This window comes from Rhinolophus sinicus, linkage group LG15 (genome assembly GCF_036562045.2).
Source record: "Rhinolophus sinicus isolate RSC01 linkage group LG15, ASM3656204v1, whole genome shotgun sequence".
NCBI lineage: Eukaryota > Metazoa > Chordata > Mammalia > Chiroptera > Rhinolophidae > Rhinolophus > Rhinolophus sinicus.
In genome coordinates, this window is record NC_133764.1 from 12,848,809 (window position 1) to 12,870,936 (window position 22,128).

General features: G+C 38.4%; 1 protein-coding gene and 2 pseudogenes across 9 annotated transcripts in view; 2 read left to right on the forward strand and 1 right to left on the reverse strand.

Annotated features, from left to right (window-relative positions):
- Window positions 1-22,128, reverse strand: part of KIAA0753 (KIAA0753 ortholog) — a 67,340-nt gene that overhangs the window by 22,746 nt on the left and 22,466 nt on the right. For 7 of the 9 annotated variants that reach the window (XM_074320302.1, XM_074320304.1, XM_074320306.1 and 4 more), the window contains 6 exons: window positions 19,676-19,782; window positions 16,298-16,513; window positions 14,144-14,354; window positions 3,484-3,716; window positions 2,032-2,198; window positions 21-140 (listed from right to left, as the gene is read on the reverse strand). In XM_074320302.1, the coding sequence (XP_074176403.1) occupies window positions 21-140; window positions 2,032-2,198; window positions 3,484-3,716; window positions 14,144-14,354; window positions 16,298-16,513; window positions 19,676-19,782 (1,054 nt within the window). Of the gene's footprint in view, window positions 1-20; window positions 141-2,031; window positions 2,199-3,483; window positions 3,717-14,143; window positions 14,355-16,297; window positions 16,514-17,897; window positions 17,952-19,675; window positions 19,783-22,128 lie in introns of those variants that run through there. The other 2 variants (XM_074320308.1, XM_074320309.1) reach the window with 2 other exon arrangements.
- On the forward strand, window positions 7,133-8,583 carry LOC109453784 (large ribosomal subunit protein eL8; annotated as a pseudogene).
- On the forward strand, window positions 16,521-17,397 carry LOC109453788 (transcription factor BTF3 homolog 4; annotated as a pseudogene).

A 22,128-nucleotide genomic window follows, 5' to 3' on the forward strand; every position in this document is an offset into this window, starting at 1 on the left:
TGAAAAATACCAGCACAAACCTAGCTGCTTCTTTCTCAACAGCACCTCTCAATTGACCTTCCTCTCGAGGATCTTCTTGCTGGACAGACTGCTCTTTTGTGACATCTTTGGAGCTGGATTTCACCTTTAACCATGCAGCACTGCAAAAAACAGAAAAGCATGCCTTTATAAAACCATTCACTTCATACCCAATGGCTCATCAGAAGGTGCCGTCTCAGAGAAGACCAGAGCATTAAAGGAATGCTGCTCCCCAGCATGGGGCCCTAAAGCGGAAACAAGTGTGAGGAAGGGTGAGCTCCTCCAGGATTCAGGCTCAGCGTTAAAGGAGAGACTTTCGCCTTTGCTTCATGGGAGCAATCACTATTTTAAATGGAAAAAAAAACACACACACACACAAAAAAACGAACCTGTCAATTACAGAATGATGAGTGAACTTCAACAAAACCCTGTTATAATATACAGATTTGGGTCACTAATTACATTCCATGTTACAGAGCAATTCTGTACCTTTACAAGGCCTAACACAGCACTGAGCTAGAAGCCTTGTCCGCTCCCCTCCCCCACCCACCACACATACTGGGTTTCCCCGAAAATAAGACCTAGCCGGACACAATTAGCTCTGATGTGTCTTTTGGAACAAAAATTAATATAAGACCTGCTATTATATTATACTATATTTACTATGTTATATTGTTATATTATATTATACCATATCATATCATGTTATTATATTATAATTATATTATATTAATTATATTATTATATTATACTATACTATACTATATTATATTATATTATATTATATTATAGACCCGGTCTTATAGTACACTAAAATAAGACTAGGTCTTATATTAATTTTTGCTCCAAAAGATACATTAGAGCTGATTGTCCGGCTAGGTCTTATTTTCGGGGAAACACGGTACACTTTAGAAGACAATCCACTGCATATTTTTAGCTTGCAATAGACACGTCAATTAATTGATATGTTTATAAGCTTACCAACTGAATTCACAGTCTATACTAACACATATATAAAAATACAGAATTTAGAGCAGATAAACGAAAAAGCACATTATGACATCAGAAGACCTGATATTAGTCCCAGTTCTGCTCGATAAGCAGGACATTCAATTCTCTAGACAAGGTTTCTTCAACATTAGAGGGAGGGCTGATAGACGAGCATAACCATTCATTCAGAATCATTCACAGTCTTAAGGGGAATCCATTCTGTTTTCTCACTCTGTTTTCTGCCAGCCTCCCGAAGGACGGATCCCTTTCCACTCGCTTTTCTCCCCACATTACTGCTTTTTGCTGCCTTCCTTTTACTGTCCTACCTGCTGGTCCTTCCCACTGTGCTTGCAAGAAGTATTGTCCTATGGTAAACAAGCTCTCCTTTATCTTTAACCAATTCCCCAAAGACTATTTCCACCTAACAGGACCCCGCTGCCCCTGGAGGACAAGACCCTGTCTCGCTCTGTGGAATGACAGCTCCTCATTCTCCACGTGCTATGAATGTGGGTGACACAGCAATAACGTCAGCATTATCCCAACTGTCCCTTGCAGTCAGGCAAGTATCTATGAGATTGTTATGGTTTTATAATTCATAATTATCTTCACTTGGAATTAGAATTACTTTAAAGTATTTATTCATTCGGCAAAGATTTACTGAATGCCTACGAAGATACACTAAGGGTCAGGCATTAAACATTCAGGTATATGGAAGACACAGTTCCTAGCCTCAAGTGACTAGAATCTATTGGGTGGAGGGAAGCCCATGACCCTCCACACGATGACATTATCCGCACGATGTCGGGGTGGCCCATCGCAAGTTACTCTACCCATAGTTGGATAGGAAAAGGGAACCAACGGTCTTTAAGACAAAAATGTCCCATGTATTACTCACCCAAAGAAGCTTTTCTGCTTCATGGGAACCAAGGCTGTTGCTTTATTTGCTCTAAACAGTAGGTCACCTTTGACCTGTGCAGGAAAAATTAAATCACATACCCAAATGGCCCCTCGGACATGACATACCATTTAGGAGACGCTGATGGGGAGGTGGGGTGTGGAGGTATCCAAGGAGCCCTACTGTCTTTCACAGGCTGTGGATTCATTTTTAATCTGGATGAGACTGTTGTCCGTTGCAACCTGCTTTTGCTGTGAGATTGGGTTGATCTACTTTTTTCAGCTTTGTGGAATCCCTGTGAGAGATAAATATGAATTATAAAGTCAAATGGACATCAAAGAAACTGGTTTTAGCTCCGAAGCTTCAAGTGCCCCTACGCTGTTCATGCATCCATTCAGCAAAAACCAAGCTGTAAAGCACTGTGGTAGAAAATTGGGGGAGGGTGTAAATTATACTGACACAACCATGGTTGAGGCAGAGTGGGGTAAAGGAGGTATCAAATTGGGATCCCTGACTTTGCCATCTTTTTATATAAAATTTATTTATTTTTATATTTTTTCCTAAACAAACAAATAAACAAAAGAGGTAAATTGTAAAACATTCTCGGTTAAAAAGCTTTTAACCTCACTGAGCCTCAGGTTTCTCGCCTGTAAAATGGGTTTATAGAAGATTACATAGTTTCTAGAAGATTATATAGATTAATATAAGAAGAGAATGACGATGAAGGAGAGAGCCATATGCCATGTAAATGGAATGAATCCGGCTACTTTAAAACACTGCAGAGAACGAAGCCGTCTCTAGAGAAGAGCCCCAAGCTGAATTCAAACAGACTCAATCCTGACTTCCCACTGACCCACCCCCACCTCCCCGTAAGAGTCTGTCTGGAAAGGAAGAAAGATGTGACGCAAACCCACAATCTATCAGTAACCGGTGTTAACTGCTAAATATCCTTTTTCCAGGGTCACTTGACAACGTATCAGTTTGCTACAGAAGCCCCTGGACAGCATTATCAAGTGGCAGTAATCACATTATTCAGGATATTTAGACCAGGAGGTAGTCTTCTGGCCCCTGGTAGGGCTTTAAGTTAAATTTTATATAAAAGCTTAAAATAAAATATAGTTTCAAGCCAGTTGGCTCCCAAAGCCATATTAGAAAATACTCACTGTAGGATGCCTTTTAATATGGAGTGGTTATTATTTATTAATATTTATCTTTAGCAGGCACCAAATCTTAATCCCCTTACATGTCACACTTCCAAATCAGAAGCAGAAAACAACTGAATTTTAAAACAGCTTGCCGGATTAGGACTTCGGTATCAAATTATTTAGGGTCTTACCAAATCAGCACAAGAGAGAACACCCTGTTCTAGCAACAATATTAAAAATTGCTATTTTTTTGTTAAAAAATAAAAACAACCTAGAGCTCAGCTAAGTTAGCTTAATTTAGATAGTTGGACCTAAGGGCTCTGGCATTCAAACGCCTGAGAACTCAAATCCTGGCTCCACCTCTTACTAGTCTCTGTGACCTTGGACAATGTCAGGTCAATACAAATGGGCCAAAAGAAAGAAGTGTTTTCATACTTGCTGTAGTCTTGCCGATGCCAGAGTATCTTTCTTCCTAAATGGCACCTGCTCAGTCACAGGCTTCTTTTCCACTGTATTTGTTTTGGTCAGAGCTAATGCCTCTTCTTTGAAGCTTGCATTTTGGTCTCGAGTAGATGGAGCTTCTTCCGGAAGCACATCCGCATCTAACGCATCAAACTCATTCTCCAACCTCTGGGTCACCGGATGCTCTTTATCAGGTTGATACTTATCTATGTGGAGATTTCAGAAGGGCAAACTGAGGGAAATGTATTTAAATCAAGTCGGTGAGAATGATTATCTACCTACCAACAGATACTCTCCAAGTATCTATCTAAGCCCTGTTTAAGAACTGAGTTGGTTTGTCACTAAAGCTGCTCCTCATCCTGTGATTATTACACCTCTACAAGCAGAAATCTAAGGGTCACCTCCCACATTTACTCATTCACCTGGTCCCTTTGACCCTAATTCTCAAGTTGCTCTTGTACTTATCTCTGTCCTTCTTGTCTTTCTGCCACTACCCAAGGTCAGGCTTGCAATATCTTGTGACTATAGTAATAGCATCTCCTAACTGACCCCTTCTTTTTTTTTTTTTTTTTTTTTTAAATTTTATTTTATTAAATTTATTGGGGTGACAATTGTTAGTAAAATTACATAGATTTCAGGTGTACAATTCTGTATTAACTGACCCCTTCTTTATCATCAACCACACTTTCACCAGGCTACCAGAATTGTTTTCTAAAATGTAAACATTTAAATATCACTTCTCGAAAACTTTGATGGCTTCTAATTTGGTACAGAATAAAGTCTGAACTCCATACATGACATTCAACTAGCAATGGGAAAGGAAATAAAGCTGGGTTTATTTGAAGATGAGATAATGCTTTCTATATAGAAAATCCAAAAGAATCTACAAATAAATTACAATTAAAAAAAGAGTCCAGCAATGTCTCTGGATAAAAGAAGAGTAACGTACATAAATTAGTATCATTCCCACATATCAAAATAACTAACCAGAGAATATGTAAGAGAGAAAAAATTACCCTAAAACACTGGCAACAAGAACTATAAGGCACTAGGAAGAAATCTAATGAAAGAGATACAAGACTTTTACATAAAAATTAAAGGTATTTTTAAAGGACATGAAAGAAGATTAAAAGAATAAATTATTTTCATGAATGAAAGAAACTGTAAAGACATCAGTTCTCCCTAAAGTAACCTATAATTTCAAATGCAAATTCAATAAAAATCCCAATCTTTTTTTTTGTGGATCTAAACAGGCTGATCCGAAAATTCTTATGAAGAGTAAAATCCTAAAATAGGCCAAATAGTCGTGAAAAACAAGAAAGTGGGGAGTGGGACAGGGGTGGGAGTCTCATTCTACCAGAGATACAGTGTTCATTATAAAGCTGTAATAATTAGAGCCGTGGGAGTGAATGAAGCAGGAACACACAGAGACCAATGAAGCAAAATGGGCACGACAATAGCAGCAGGACACATCCGTGAGTGCGAATTGCTTGTTCAACAGCTGAGACTATTCCTACCCACGGGTAACAAAACAAAACAGGATCCTTGCCTCACACTGAACACTTAAATTCTAAATGGAACAAAGACCTAAGTAAAGGAAAACTTGAAAGCTCTTAGAAGAAAGTATAGACAGAATACCATGACAACATCAGGGCAGAAAAGGCTTCCTTAACTCAAATATAATATTAATATATTTAAATTTAATTACACTAAGCTACAACTTCCTTTTGACAAAAAGACCCCATCAAGTCAACAGACAAGCCAGCGTCTGCAAGTAGATATCTGCAATGCATAATTAACATAGGATTAACATCCAGAATACACAAAGAACAGCTACAAATCTATTAAGAAAAACAAATAATCCAACAAAGAAATAAGCAAAGAATAGAAACTAGCAATTTAGAGAGAAAAGCTGAACTGTTAATAAAGACATGAAAAGGTGATCACCAGTGATCAGAAAAATCCAAATTAAAACAGTAAGGTACAATTTTACATCCACCAGACTGTGGGAGAATTTTTAATGTGAAATACCAAGTATAAACAAGGATGTGGAGAAACAAGTGCACTCACAAGCTCCTAGTGAGGCAGTGAACTGGCTCAACCACTTGGGAGAGCAACTTGATTGCTCTAGAAAAGCTGAACACTCGCCCACACTGCAACCCACAAGTTTCACGTCTAGGACATACTCAGCCTTAGAGGAAGTCTCACATGTGTACACCAGAATACATGAGCGAGGATATACAGAGGGTGCCAAAAAAATGTACACAAGTGGCCACTTTGGTCAACGTTGCTCAAGCAGTAGTTTGCTGTAATCAGAAGTGTCTGGACGCTGATGCTAACCACTTTGAGCACCTCTTGTAATTGCAGAAGTCAAACGTGACTTGTATTCATCTTTTGTTATCAGTATACATTGAGTATTACAATTTTAGTAGTTTTTTCCTTTCTTAAAATGTGTATACATTTTTTTGGCGCCCTCTGTATATACTATATCACTGTTTATAAAAGCAAAAACTAGAAACAGCCCAAATGTCCATCAGCTAAGAGCTAAAAATAAAGGATGGTATTTTCATATACAGGAAACCTATACAACAGCTAGATGAATAAATTAGAATTCATATATCAATATGAACAAGACTTACACACATAGGTGGAGAAGCAAACTGCAGAATGATGCTTACTGTAAGATACCATTTACATGAAACGTACAGCATCTGAGACAATACTGGGCACTGCCTATGGATAGATACATGAGCAGTACAAGTGTAAACACAGAACAGGTCCATATTATAATAATAACAAGAGGAACCTCCAGTGAGGGATGGAGGGGAACAGAATGGGGAGAGAAATACAAAAGAAACTTCAGCTGTACCTGTCATATTTTAGTTCTAAAAAACATTCTGAAGCAAATAAAGCAAAAATGCTAAAATTTGTTAAATCTGGGTAGTAGATACATAGGCGTTTACAATTTTCATTCTTTTTCTGTATGTTTTAAATGGTTCATAACGGAAGGGAAATTATATTCGGGCTGCGCTAACAGCAGCTGGTCAAGAGCCAGATTCAGCTCCCCTGAATCACGTCTTTCATCTGGCACTTGTCAAGGCCATGGAGGTTAGTTACACAGCAAGGAAATATAAATTGGAAAGAACACTATGATTAAATCCTCAGTCTATAATTTATTTAACCCCCCAAGTTTACACATAGCAAGCCAACTCCGACCTCTCGGTCCTGACGCCTTTTCAGTTATGATTTGCATAAATCAACATGTAAATGCAGAACAAGGTCCAGGGCGGCTGAATCTGTGGACTTTGCTAGTGGTGGGGAGGGAGCCACCGTCCTTACATATGACGGGTTACACTAGTGCAATCAACCATTCCAAGAACATTTCAGAAGCCGCTACAGAAACTCACCAGCCAATAGTTATATCAATCAGAAGATCTAATTAGGCTCACACATACATCCCAACTGAAAAGGGCAGAGAGACGGTTTTCCACCTTCGTAGTTCCCTATGACTTCTTGAGGGTGAGGAGTAGGGAAGAGGAGACTTTAGGAAGTCAGAATGGACAAATTAGGTAGCGTGACATCTAAAACAGAAACAGAAAACACAACCTTCTCAAATCGAGATCATAAGGGCAAGAATCAAAACACAAATAAAATAAATAAAAATAAGAGGGACAGGCTCTCCTCCTGCTGCCCAAGATGCCGAAAGGGAAGGAGGCTACGGGGAAGAAGGTGGCGCCAGCCCCTGCTGTCATGAAGAAGCAAGAGGCCAAGATGGTGGTAAATCCCGTTTGAGAAAAGGCCCAAGAATTCTGGCATCGGACAGGACATCCAGCCCAAAAACCTCGCTCACTTTGTCAAATGGCCCCGGTACTTTCGGCTACAGCAGCAAAGAGCTATTCTCTGTCAGCGCCTGTAAGTGCCTCCTGCCATTAACCAGCTCAGTCAGGCCTTGTACCACCCGACAGCTAACCGTGTTTCCCTGAAAATTAGACCTCGCCGGACCATCAGCTCTAATGCGTCTTTTGGAGCAAAAAATTAATATATGACCTGGTCTTACAGTAAAATAAGACCAGGTCTTATATAATATAAGACCGGGTTGTACATTAATTTTTGCTCCAAAAGACACATGAGAGCTGATGGTCTGGCTCGGTCTTTTCTTCGGGGAAAGAGGGTAGTTAGTCATCAGGCCAATCTGGCCAACAAGCACAGCCCAGAGACAAAGCAAGAGAAGAAGCAGAGATTGTTGGCTTGGGCTGAGAAAAAACCGCTGGCAAAGAGGACATCCCAACCAAGAGGCCGCCTGTCCTTTGAGCAGGGCCGAATACTGTCACCACTTCAGTGGAGAACAAGAAAGCTCAGCTGGTAGTGACTGCACAGGACACGGGTCCCATCCAGCCGGCTGTCTTCCTGCCTGCCCTGTGCTGTAAGACGGGGTTCCCTACTGCATTCTCAAGGGCCAGGCCAGGCTGGGGCGTCTAGTCCCCAGGAAGACCTGCACACTGTCACCTTCACGCAGGTTAACTCGGAAGACAAAGGAGCGCTGGCTAAGCGGGCAGAAGCTATCCGAACCAATTATAATGACAGATATGGTGAGATCTGCCGTCACTGGGGAGGCAATGTCCTGGGCCCGAATCAGTGGCTCGCATTGCCAGGCTGAAAAAGGCAAAGGCTAAAGAACTGGCCACGAAACTTGGATGAGTATACACTGTTGCGTTTTCTGTACATAAAATAAAAACTCTCCTTCAAAAAAAAAGGAGGGCCACTACATACGGGGAGGATGTATTAAATTTGCAAAGAGGCTAACTATAACTACACCCCAATTTGTAATACAGACGATAACAATGATTATTCTCTCTCACATTTGCACAAAACGTTTTTCAGTGTATGACATAATCCACACTCACATCTGAGCCTCACCATGACACACAGAGCAGGCAGGACAGTGATCAGTACAATTTTTCAGATGAAGAAATAACAGTGAAGTGTTCTCCGCAAGGTCACAAAGAGAGCGAGCGGCAGAGCCACATCTTGTGCCTTTGGTTCAGGGCTAGAACCATTTATCCTGCCCGGTCAGGGAGGATAGAGTTGTTCCACATAATTCCTTTTTCCAGATAACTGAAACTTATTTCTTTATGACCACATAGCTTTACTTTTTAAAAAATGGACAAAACTCATGTTTAAATGGCTACCAAAGATTTGTTTTCTCAGTTAGAATATGCCTGATATAATCTAACTTTTCTTTATAATTTGAGATGATTAGTATTACGAAACAACACCCTATATTAATAGCACTTAGTAATTATGTAATTTGCTATTTACAACAGCGAAGTCAGTCACGTAGCGTAAGGACTATTATCCCCATTCTACAGATGAAAAACATTGAGGTTTCGAGAGATGAAGTCATCAATCCAGGATCACAAACTAGCAGAGCCGAGACTAGAAGTGAGGTCTTTTTGGTCCACGATTTTCCCAGGGTGGTCTATCTTCCTGCTTTCTTATTGTTTCTAAGGTGAGTTTTAGATTAGCAGGGTTTCCAACTTCTCTCTCTGAAGCTGGTCCTCATTTTTCACTAATCAGTTATGGGCACATCTAATCTCCTAACTCATTTGGGAAACACAACTCTATGTGCAGGCATAGAAAGTTCTCCACACTTCCTCCAGAGTATAAGTCTGTCCCCAACACCAGAACTCAAACTACCATGATGTGCTGTTCAGAAGCCTTTTCTTATTCAATCACACCTCTTTGTAGAGTCTCTCACTTAAGGGCCTAACTATGTGCCAGACTGGTCACAGAAGGCATAACAGCAAATAGACATAATACTTGTCCTAAAGGGAAAGGCTGGCAAAGGCAGACACTATACTAGTTCTAACTGCCAACAAACGAAGTATCACATTATAGTGGATAAACACGTTAACAGTAATCCAGTAAATTAGGCTTTGTTACATTCATGTTAGAGGTGCTGCATTAAACTATTAAGGCTGCACAAAATTAGTGGCAGATTGAGAAATAAAATAAAAACTGGACTGATGTATGACTTTCAAATCAGTAGAGGAAACAAAATGAAACAAGAAAACCTTCATTAATATAGTAAATTACAACAAAGGAAAAATCTTGGCAAATGACAAACATAAAATAAGGTAGGAAGAAGTTCAAATGTATCATTAATCTCAGCAAATGTACGTTAAATACAGAACTCTACATCAGGTTTAAAGACATCAACAATAAACTATTTAAGACTTTCTTAAAATAAAACAGCAAAGGAAGACTGAACATAAAGGAATGGAAAATGTTATTCTAAGTAAATGCCAAACAAGTTAGGTAGATGAAGCAATATGAATACCAAACAAAACATAATTTAAGTGAGTAACATTAAAAAAGACAAAGAAATATTTAATAATAATAACATACAAAATCCACCAAAAAAATTGAACAGTCAGGAACTCATGCATCTAACAGCACAATTCCAAAATATACAAAACAAAAATGAATAAAAATACAGTGAGAAATTAAGGAAGTCTCAAGTATCATAAGAGACTTTAACATACCTTTATATCAGTCATCTATAGATCAAGTAAATTAAACCAGAAAACTATAGAAGAAAAAGAAATAAAGATTGGAAAGGAGGAAATCAACCAATGATTATTTATAGGTGATATGATTATATACATAGCAAAACACAAATAATCTACAGATAAATTATTAGAAATAAATGAGCTTAGCAAGGTTGCTAGGTATAAGACCAATATAAAAGATCAATTGTATGTCTATACATTAGCAATGATTGAAAATAGCAATACCAAAGAATAAAGCTAATTAAACACGAACAAAACCACACACACACACACAATAAATTACTGAAGAGTATTTAAAGACAACCTAAATAAATGGAGGGATACACCATATTTGAGGGCTGGGGAATTCAATATTGTAAAAATATCAACGCCTCATCAAAATTCCAGTAGGCTGGTTTTCGTTGTTTTCAGGGGGTGGGGGTTGGGGGGGTGGAAATTGATAAATTCTGATTCTAAAATTTCTATGGAAGTATCAAGGGTCAAGGTTAGCCAAGATATTCTGGAAGAAGAACAGGTGGCAAAGCTATTCCACATATCAATACTTAGAATAATTAAGATAGTGTACACCAGCATAAGAACCAATAATTAGATCAATGGAAGGGATCAGGGGTCCAAGAAACTGACCCACACATACAGAGGGTGCCAAAAAAATGTATACACATTTTAAGAAAGGAAAACTGTATTAAAATTGTAATACTCAATATACACCAATAACAAAAGGTGAACACAAGTCACGTTTGACTTCTGCAATTACAAGAGGTGCTCAAAGTGGTTACCATCAGCATCCAGACACTTCTGATTACGGTGAACTACTGCTTGAGCAACACTGACCAAAGGGGCCACTTGTGTACATTTTTTTGGCACCCCCAGTATGTGGATAGTTGCTTTATGCAAAAGTGGCATTTTGGGGAAAAATTAAACATTTCAACAAATAGTGCTAGCTCAACTGGATATGTATGTGGAAGAAAATGAAACTTTTTTATAAGAAATAACATAGAAAAATGTCTTCCTAACTTTGGCATAGGGAAAAGCTTCTTAAACAGGATACAAAAAAAAGATACAAAAACAAAAATATAGGAAAGATTGCTACACTGGATTACAGTATAATTAAGAATCTGTTCATCAAAAGACACCACTGCAACATTTAAAAACAAACCACATCATATTTTTATTAAGATATTTACAATATAGATAACAGAAAGGTTCCTTATGCAGAATACCTCTACAAGGAACTCCTACAATCAATAAAAAGGAAAGGAGAGAGAGGAAGGAAGGGAAAGAGAAAGTGAAAGATAGAAAGAGAAGAGGGAGGGAGGAGTGGGCAACAGACTTGAATTGGCAGTGCACAAAGGAAGACATGTAAATAAAGGCCTATAAATATATGAAAAAGTACTCACACCATCACTCATCCAGAAAATTGTAAATTAAAACCTCAATGATAGCCTTACACACCAACCAGGTGGCTAAAATTTAAAAAACTAATAATAATAAGTGTTGCCAAGTATGTGTAGCAACTGTTCTCATACATTGTTGGCTGGAATGTAAAATGATAAAACTACTTTAAAAATCTTTACCTACTACAGTTGAACAAACACATACCCTGTGACATACCAATTATACTCCTGAGAATATACCCAAGGGAAACACATACACACATGTACCAAAAGACATATATAAGAACAATCATAGCAGTTTTCTTCATAATTGCCCAAATATGGAAAAAATTCAATAATTAAAACAACTGAATAAATTGTGATATATTCTACAATGGAATACAGTAATGAACATAAACAAATCACAATTACACAAACAGAACAGATGAATCTCACAAAGTGTTAAGTGAAAGAAGCCAGTCCCAAGAAAATACCTAATTATGTAATTCTATTTTTATAAAGTTCCAAATCAGGCAAAACCAAAGTATGGCATTAAAAATCAGAGTAATGGTTAATCTGGGAAAGGAGGTAGGGGATAGAGACTGAAAGAGGGTACGAGGGGATTTCTTAGTGGTCATAATGTTCTGTTTCTTGAATTGAGCAGTGATTGAACAGATGTTTGTTTTCTGATAATTAATTGAGCTGTAAGTTTATATCATATATACTTTTCTATGTATATTCCACTGGTTTACTGGATTAAGCCACACTCTGGTATAAATAGCATAGTAAAAAAAATTCAGTATTAAAAATGTAAAACTATTTAAAAACACTATCAATACATATACGTCTTGTCAGTTTAACTGAGAAAAAGAAACAAGGAGAGGAAAAGAAAATCTCTTAGCAAAACAGGAACAGAAGAAAATTTTCTTAACTTCATATTCAGATCCACCAAAACCAACAGTGAGCGTCACATAGGAAGAAGCATTTCGATTAAATCTGGGGAGGAAATAAGGTCCACCATTATACCTAACTATTACTCAGTATGATTCTGAATTAAAACCCATTAAATAAAACAGAAAGAGAAAAGAGAAAAAGTATAAAAATTGCAAATAGAGAGGCAAAACTTTACTTATTTGTAAGTAATATCATCTATCTGGAAAAATACAAAAGAATTAACTAACAAAATCTCATATCTCATCAACTCTAAAACATCAAGTGTAAGCCATATTATTTTATGTACCAATAGAAAATTTTTGAAATATTTCCAATTAACTGTAAGATAGCATCAGTTTAAGAATATATCCCAATTTTGGAAATGTCCAAATGTATACTTTATCATAACAAATTAAAGACTTCGGCAAGGTGCCAGATATAAGAGCAATGTGCAAATCCAACAGCTCTCCTCAAAGTAGCAATAACCAATTTCAAAATGTAACAAAAAGAAGATCCCACTCACAATAGCAACAAAAACCATAAAATATAAAAACTTGAAATAAACCTAACAAGAAATTTAGGAATTCCTATGTATTCCTATGTTAGGAATTCTTATATACAGAAAATTATAAAATTCAACTACAGGGATGGAAAAAGGGCATGAAAAAATTGACGAGACAACTTCATATTGTAAAGATGTCATTTCTCTCCTAATTAATCTATGAACTCAGTGTAATACCCATCAAAATCTGGACCTCATTTTTCATGGAACTTGACAAACTCATTTTAAATTCCTCTGAAGATATGCAATCACCATCAGCAAAATTTTGGAAAAGAAGAACAAAGAGGGAAGAACTGCTCCACGCAATATTAAAATATGTAAGAAAGAATGATGATTTTGCCTACGAAATTAAGTTTCTATACCAGAAAACGTATCAACAAATTTCAAAACTAAGCAACTAAGAGAATATTTGTAATATATGTAAACAAAAAATGATTAAGATCCAGAATATATAAAAGAACTTCTATATACCCATAAGCAAAAGACATAACCCAGGAGGGCGAGGGCAAAGGCTATAAATAGACAAACTGCAGAAGAGGAAAGAAACATGGATAAGGAACACAGCAGAGGAACAAAACCTTCCTCACTGGAAATCACGGGAATGCAATATAGAACAGTAAGATACCATTTTCCGCTGAGAGATTAGAAACATTTTTTTAATTTCATTACATAAAGCAGCTGGCAAGGATATGGGGAAATATATACGGATGGTCACTGCTAACAAAACATAATTGTATGCCCATTTTCAAGGGCAAGTCGACAGTATCTGTTTAAACGTGCACACCACATAAGCTAGCAATTCCACTTCCTGAAATAACAAAAATGTATTACCTATGTCAAAAAAACACATAAATATCAAATGTGTGTGTATATGCATATATCATTAAAATGAAAATAAACTTTAAAGGCAGGGGGGCTCTACCATTCTCCTCTGTGGGAACTTACTTTGGGTAGCCCAAACGCTATGATGTAGGAAAAGGGAATTTACTGTTTCATCCTCCTCTATGGAAGAATAAATACTCCAGCCTCCAGCCTGGGGAAGCATCTTGGTGACTATTCACTTATCCTCACTCAAGGACACCTATTGTGGACTAGGTTTTAAATCCTCACTTTCTCCTCAGTGTTGCAAATATTACAGTACAGATAATTCCAAAGAATGAAATATCTTGCAAGAAACACTTTAAGACACATACCAGCAAGAAGCTTCTTTGCCACGGAAGGTCGTCTTGTTTCCTGTGGAAATATCTCCTTTGCTACGAGGGGTCTCCTCTCGCTCTTTGGCGATGCGCTTCGCTGTCTCTCTAGGGCCCTTTGGCTACCAACAGGAAATCTGCTCCGGACTTCAGTGACACATTTCTTCACCTTTTTTGGTGACACTTTCTTTTCCAGGAGGGATTCCAAAGCCTGCCATGAAACAGTCAATTATTCTCTTAGTTTAACTCTTAGTGATTAAAAAGTCTGACTTTTAATCACAAAACTGAAAATGAGGACTCTAGAGAAATGTGTTATTAAACGGCTATTTCCAATGGTTAATGAAATATTGCTTAATTTAATTTTAAACCTTTATTATTTAGGATATCTAATTAATTAATAAAAGGAATTCTGCATGTTCTTTTACACATTTAGCTCCCTAAAACCAATAGCAAAAAGATAAAGAATATGACTAGTTTTAAAGGCATCCAAATCCTAAAATTAAGGATCACTATTTTAGGAACTTACCATAGTCTTCAGAATATAACCCTTCATGCTTTAAAAGCATTTTAATTCTTAATGAAAACCTCATAAACTCAAATACCACTTTAAGTGGGCAGACTACATTTAATATACATTTTCATAAACTACAGGAAACTTTGCAAGTCCAATGGCTTTGGTCACTCCTGTACCACAATGGTAGGAGATCTGTGTTCCCCTTTTCTAAAAGAGGAATATCCTCTAATAAATACCCAGTTACTCATTACCAGGCAGCAAGGGCCTGGTCTCCATCTGGTCACTACAAATTAAGGACAAGTGAACACGGCCAGGGAGATTTAGTTCAGATGACAGTAAGGCAATGCGAAAATAATAACTTATGAGATGCTGCAGTACAAGAAGAATAAATTTTTTGCAATACTGGATATTTTCAAAAGTAGGAGAGATAAACATGATGTTTAAGAAATCTCATGTTAAGGGACTCTTGCTCAAAATTTGGGGAAGGGTAGAAATCTGTTCAAATCCTTTCTAGGATTATGAAGCTATGCCCTCTAAATGAAATCATCTTGGCCAATAAATTTTCTTATGGATAAGTTTAAAAAGCATCACATGACTTGCTATACTACCTAAAGGTCTGCGTCTGACAATACCATTCCTGATAGTGAGTTCTATATACACGAATGCAACCAATACAAATCACAAACATAGGATGTGCTGGATAAGGAAACTGTAAAAGTAGAAGGGGACTCACAGACCACCAAGGGCTAGTTAATGGTAGAACTGCTATGTCAGTTAGTCCACAATTCTCCCCACAATAGCACTTTCCTTCCACAGCTAACAGTTTACTATGTCACACTAACATAAAGGTTGTCTTTTAATTGGTGGATGACAATGTGTGGTGCAGTGAAAATGACAGTGGCATGGGAGTCACAAGATAGGAATTTAATTCCCAGCTCTCCAGAGAAGTAACTGTGTCATCTCTCTGACCTTTGCTTTTTAAAATTTTATCTGTAAAACAGTAGAAATGAAACATACTGCAAATCACAGCACTGCAGTAAAGATGAAATGGGAAAATGTGGTAGCACTCTGTGAACTTCAGAGAACTATAAAGATTTAAGAGCATATTGTTTCTGTTGTCTTTGTTACCAATAAGAACTAAGCACACTATTCATTCCTGACTAGTACATGTCAGCTGTGATTTCCAGAAGTCTCTAGTCATATCATGAGACTTGAGGCTCTGCTTCCATATATCTTTGTCTCTTCTTTTCAAAAATCTATCTAGACTACGCAGATATTCTAATCAAAGCACTAATCTAAGAGTGCTTCACTGTTTTCCTTTCCTATGCTAATAAATTCTTTATTAAATGGCACGATCAGAGAATGGAAAACTGTATTTAATTAAAGGACCTGGTTAAGAGATATTGTAAGTTTTAGCCACCAATTCCCAAAGAAGTGAAATACAATGTTATAGACTAGACTGTAAAAACAACAAAATAAAAATGAAGTGCTTCTTTTGCCCTCGCAAAGCTTTCATTTACTAGGTGCAGCAGCTCTGTCTTGTAGTCTGCATAAATCCCAATGAAACTTGGAGGTCATAAACATGACTTCCCTGCCTGGAAACAATGCACTTCTAACAAAAGTTAGAGTCAATTTCATACCTCAATTTGTTGCAGGATATCTATCACCACATCCGGGACAGAAGAATCAGCATTCAGCTTGGCAGAACAGAGTGACAGCTGGCGGATAAGACTGCCCAGCTCCCTACACCGAGCAGAAACTGAGTGCTCCCCTTGGTCAGTAAACTGAGTCACAAACATCTGTAAGGCCCGAATGGCTCCACGATGGGCAGCTGCCAGCCTGGACATTGCCCATGACTGGCAATAAATGAAATGTGAGAAGTTATTTCAATATTCAGAACTTCTTGGCATTAACCCAACCCCTAAGAATATTTACAGGAGGCAACCATCTTGCTCTTGCTGCGTGCTGGTGTTGGAGGACCCTCCCTGCTTCAGATTTACCAACAGCATGAATCAAGAAAAGTGAGCCAAACTTTAGGCTCAGGTCCAGCTAGGGGGCAAGGGTACAGCTCTCAGAAAGAAGGTGGTACACGGAACAGCTACAGCTGATGACAGAAAACTTCAGAGTTCTCTAAAAAAACTGGCTGTGAATAATGTAATTGGTATTGAAGAGGTGAATACGATGAGTGATGGGACAGTTCTTCATTTCAACAAGCCCGAAGTCCAAGCTTCCCTTTCTGCTAACACCTTTGCAATTACTGGTCATGCAGAGGCCAAACCAATCGCAGAAATGCTTCCTGTAATATTAAATCGACTTGGTGCTCTCAGCTTAACAAGTCTTAGGAAGTTAGCTGAACAGTTTCCTCGGCAAGTGTTGGAGAGCAAAGCACCAAAACCAGAAAATATTGATGAGGAGGATGGTGATGATATTCCGTATCTCATAGAAAATTCTGATGAGGCATCCAAAAATAAAGCTAACTAAAATCTCTTCTGGTTTGTGGCAGCTGGCATGGAGTAGATTTAACAGATCAGCTATGTGGTTCCAAAGCTTTACAGACACAGAGCATATCAACTGTTACTAACAGAAGTATTTTGTATATTAATAATGCTGTTTGTTCAGCATTTTTGGTCATTTGATTTCGCATTTTGCACTTCTTCCCAGGATCTATTTTTTTGGTCAAAATACAAAGTATTGGGGCAATTTGAGGGTGTTTTGATTTTTGATTCGTGGCTTTTTGTTTCATTTTTTTGTTTGGGGTATTTTTGGTGTGTCTATGTTCATGCATGCGTGTGGATATATGTGTATACAGTGGAGAGCAAATTAGAAAACAGTTCCATTTATCCTCTTCCTTCCCCCAATAGAAAGAAAACAAATCTTTACATTTTGGGGGGAAAAAGAATATTTACAGTCTATTTTCTTTCTATATTGAACTATTTCCATTGTGGAAATGTTTTCATAGTAAAGGGAATTATGAAGTTTAAAGTTTTTCTAATGATAAAGTCTTTTCTTTGTTATTCTGTTTCTTACACGAGCAGCAAGAACAAAAACCTATTTTCAGAACCTGTTCCTTGGAAGGTGACCCCAAATTCAGAATACTTAAGTTGCCCATGCCCTCACTAATAGGTTTCTATAAGCACTTAAGACAGTATTAGTGCCGAGAACACACACACAATACTAACAAAACACTGGACATCTAATTTATGAATAATAAGTATTAATCGTAATTAAATTGCCTCATACCTTCTTAGTGTGTTTAATTTTATGTGGACTCAATTTATCCAATTCTTCCTGGATTTCTTTTTTTTTTTTTTTTTTTTTTTTTTTTTTTTTTTTTTTTTTTTTTTTTAAAGATTTTATTGGGGAAGGGGAACAGGACTTTATTGGGGAACAATGGTCAAATTGTCGTCCTTTCAATCTTAGTTGTGGAGGGTTCTGTTCAGCTTCAAGTTGTTGTTCTTTCAGTCTTAGTTGTGGAGGGCGCAGCTCAGCTCCAGGTCCAGTTGCCGTTGCTAGTTGCAGGGGGCACAGCCCACCATCCTTTGCGGGAGTCGAACCAGCAACCTTGTGGTTGAGAGGACGCGCTCCAACCAACTGAGCCATCCGGGAGCTCAGCGGCAGCTCAGCTCAAGGTGCTGTGTTCAATCTTAGTTGCAGGGGGCGCTGCCTACCATCCCTTGCGGGACTTGAGGAATTGAACTGGCAACCTTGTGGTTGAGAGCCCACTGGCCCATGTGGGAATCGAACCGGCAGCCTTCGGAGTTAGGAGCACGGAGCTCTAACCGCCTGAGCCACCGGGCCGGCCCTTCCTGGATTTCTTTAACCTGTTTTGTGAAGGGGGAAAAACGAAAACTTCATACCTTTCCACTGATCTTTTCCCACTTATCCTTTGAAAAGAATAAAGCTTGTCTTGTCCAAATATAACCATTATCAACTCAAGTCACTTGAAAATGAGACAAGGCTCTTCATTCATACACCCAAAAAAGAGTTACTGGTTTCCAATTGGGGATGGTGAATAAAGGACAGTGTTCACCTTCTACCCCTTGGTCCCCAATGTAACAGGAATTTAACATGAGGCGTGAAGATGGAGGTGACTCTGGAAAGGCAGGAGAGCCATATCATGAAGCCTTCAGTGCCACGCCGAAGGGTTTAGCTTTCATCCTCTATGTTACAGAGAAGCCAACTGAAGTCTTTTAAGCAGAGGTCTGACATGGTAAGATGCGTGTTTTACAACAATCTCTATGGTAGCAACGTAGAGTAAGGACTGAAACAAAAAACCCCCAAAGAAATACAGAACAAAATCTAACTCAGGCATTTTCTTTTAAATGTAAAGGTCCAGTTTTGGGTTCAAGCAATAAGGCCAACATGTGACTTCAGTGACCAGAAATGAGTTAAAGATGTACTAATGAGTAAGGCATTAAAGTTAGAACAAACATTTTAAAAAATCTACTTGTAATGTAAACAATATAAATGTCTGTTTATCAGCCTCTAAATGTGTCCTGAAAGACCCTTAACATGGTCTTCATTCTTTACTATTTAATAAAGATAATCAAATCATTTACCATTACTAAGCTTCTAGTACATTATAAACATGAGACAGATGGGAAAACTAACAAGGTCCCTTTCTTCTAAGACTAATGTTCCTAACTGGGGACCAAGGGTTTTAGGGTAACTGATCCCCTTGACTTCATCTGCAAAAATATGTGCTGTATAAACATTTGTTCTGGGGAAAGGACCCATGGCTTTTAGTAGCTTCTCAAGAGTCTCTGACACCAAAAAGTTGAAAACCACTAACTATTTAAGGAGTTTGGGCACAGACACATAATACACAAACGCACAAAAAGGCAGATGACAAAAAGAAAAAGAACATTTGCGTGTTCAGGGAATTGAGTCTCACAAACACATCAGAATTCATGGAGGATACTTTGGTGCTAATAATCCTGAGACAAAAGGAAAACTGGACCTTTGAGGATGTAACAGCCAAGGCTGAATGTGCTGCGGGACCCTCCTGCTTTCCGTACCTGCTGCTGGAGGACATAGAGCGTCCGGGCAGAACGAACAGCTTGTTCCTGCCTCCTGACACGGACTCGCCGCTCCTCGTCTGGATCCAAGGCTTCTTCCATTCTATCTGAAAATACCCCCCCCCCCCAAATAAGTGGATTATAAACCAAATACATAAACTTAGAAACATTTCAATTACTCAAAGAGGTAATAAAGTTGACCTCTATTTTTTAAGGTGAAAAAATGAGGCTGTCCTAACAACACATGTCATTTGTCATCAGCCAAGAGATCAGGAAGGAGTGGGGCTGTGTACTGACTCAGAGATGGAAGGGACATGAAGCCATTCACTAGGTCGAGCACCCTTCTTTGCAGGAATTCCTGAACCAAACCCCACTGGACAGCCTAGTCTACTGTGAGGCATCTCTCGCTGTTTTAGAATTCTTTATATTGAGCCGAAATCTGTCATGCTTTCTACGTTTTCAAAAACCCTTTATTGTCCTATTTTTATGTTTAGCAAGATTTCTTTTACACTTTCTTATCTTGAATCCAAAAGAGAAATCCTTTCTCCAGCATAGTAAGATTATATGAATGTCCAAAGACTTTATAGATTTGTCAGGAAGCAGAACCTCGCATACACAGAAAATACACCACATTTTCAAAAGGTTAGTTCAAAGAAATTGTTTCTGGAAGACTGCCTGAGGGATGTGCAACCAATCCACTCCTCCCAGGCAGTGGTCTTCAAATAGGCTTACACAAAATGAATTCTTATGTAAAACTCCAACACATAAGTCCGATTAGTATAGGTGTATTTATTAGTATAGGTGTATTTTAGAAATTCAGATCTCCAATATTTACTCATTGAAAACTCAACTAATGAAAATAGTTTTGAAGAAATCAGAAATTTGAAATCAGGAGTTGTGGGCACAGACGCTGTCTCAGAGGGGCCTACAAGCCAAACCGCTTCTGTCTCTTGTTGGGGCTGCACAACATGGAGAAACGCCAACTCACATACTTATATATCAGTGGTGGCAGGTCAGGCGGGGTTTTAACTGCTCACCTTACAGGTGGTTCTGATGCATCCAGTCTGCAGAGCAGCACTGGGGAAGCACAATTGGGCATTTGGCGGCTACTGAAAGGGTGGGCTGCAGATAGGGGTCATCGCAAACTATTACCAGCCCACAACAAGCTAAGTGCAGAAATCAAATGTATGCATTTACAGGTTTTTATAGCAATATGCCATTTTTCGTGACACTTTTATGATAGTCTAGAAAGTACTGATTTGTGACAGATTGGCATTTTTAACCAAAACAAAACAAAACTAAAAAACACGCAACCCCGGAGTTTGGGGAGCTCTGCTCTGAAGCTTCCCCAGGTAGCTGGCCGCATGATCAGAGCAGTGGGTCCCGTGGCTTTGTTCCCCTGGGAGCAAGGCTTCTACCAAAGCCTGCCACAGACCAACAGTGAGGAAAGCTACAAGAAACAAGCGTGATGCTCCTGGTATCCCAACACAGGAATGTTTTCTAATTGTTCATATTACACAACATACGCTTTATGAAGACCCACAGTAGACATTTTTTCTGACCTGAATACTATGTGCAATAATTATTTTCCTTCCACAATTGTTTTTTCTGTTTTAGACTTTGTAAATTCTGCAACTGATCACATTTTCCCCTTTGGCTGGCTGCTAGAAAGCTCAAAAACAAATCTGTAGTCCATCCCTAATAAATCTGATCTTTTCTTTCCTTATTTTTTCCTGTGCTGCAATATCCTCATGTACATGTTTGTTCTATCTTGTTCAACCACAGGTATTATTATAAGGCACCTAACTTCTTCATGTAACATGCAGATATGTACATATGCGTATATAAATTAATTTCAAAACGCAAAAGGTCATTACAGACTATGTACTAGCCTAGCACGGTAGTTCCTTGGGATGCTCAACTCCCTACTCCTTGCGTTCTCAGCTGGGCTTGATCCCCTACTTGTTAGCTATGGTAACCCTAAATTCTCCACAAGGACTCAATCCTCTATTCCCTCGGGAAACGCAAGGGCAGGCAGAGAGAACACTGAAGAGTTGCAGAAAACAGTGTATGGTGATTACACACCTTCCTTTCTAACCTGTCGTCAGATTTTACACATACCCACCACTTCCCTTGTCACTGCTGTGTATTCATCTAAATGTTACCTAAGTTAGAAATGCTTTCCTCTACAATATACATATACTATGCTCTTTTCTAAACAAGTTAAAAATAATTTTGTTAGAAGGACTTCTGGATAAAGAAGCAAAACATTACAGGACAATTTGCACTCTGGTGCCGGAAGACCTAAGGTTCAGACAGCAGGTACCCCAACTGCTAGGCTGGGCCCTAGGTCGGTCAATTACCAAGTACAGCGTATGGGAAAGGACCTATCATGTGCCTCTGCTGGAAAGAGGGGCTAGGGCGGAGCAAACTCTTCAGAAAAAAAGACATTA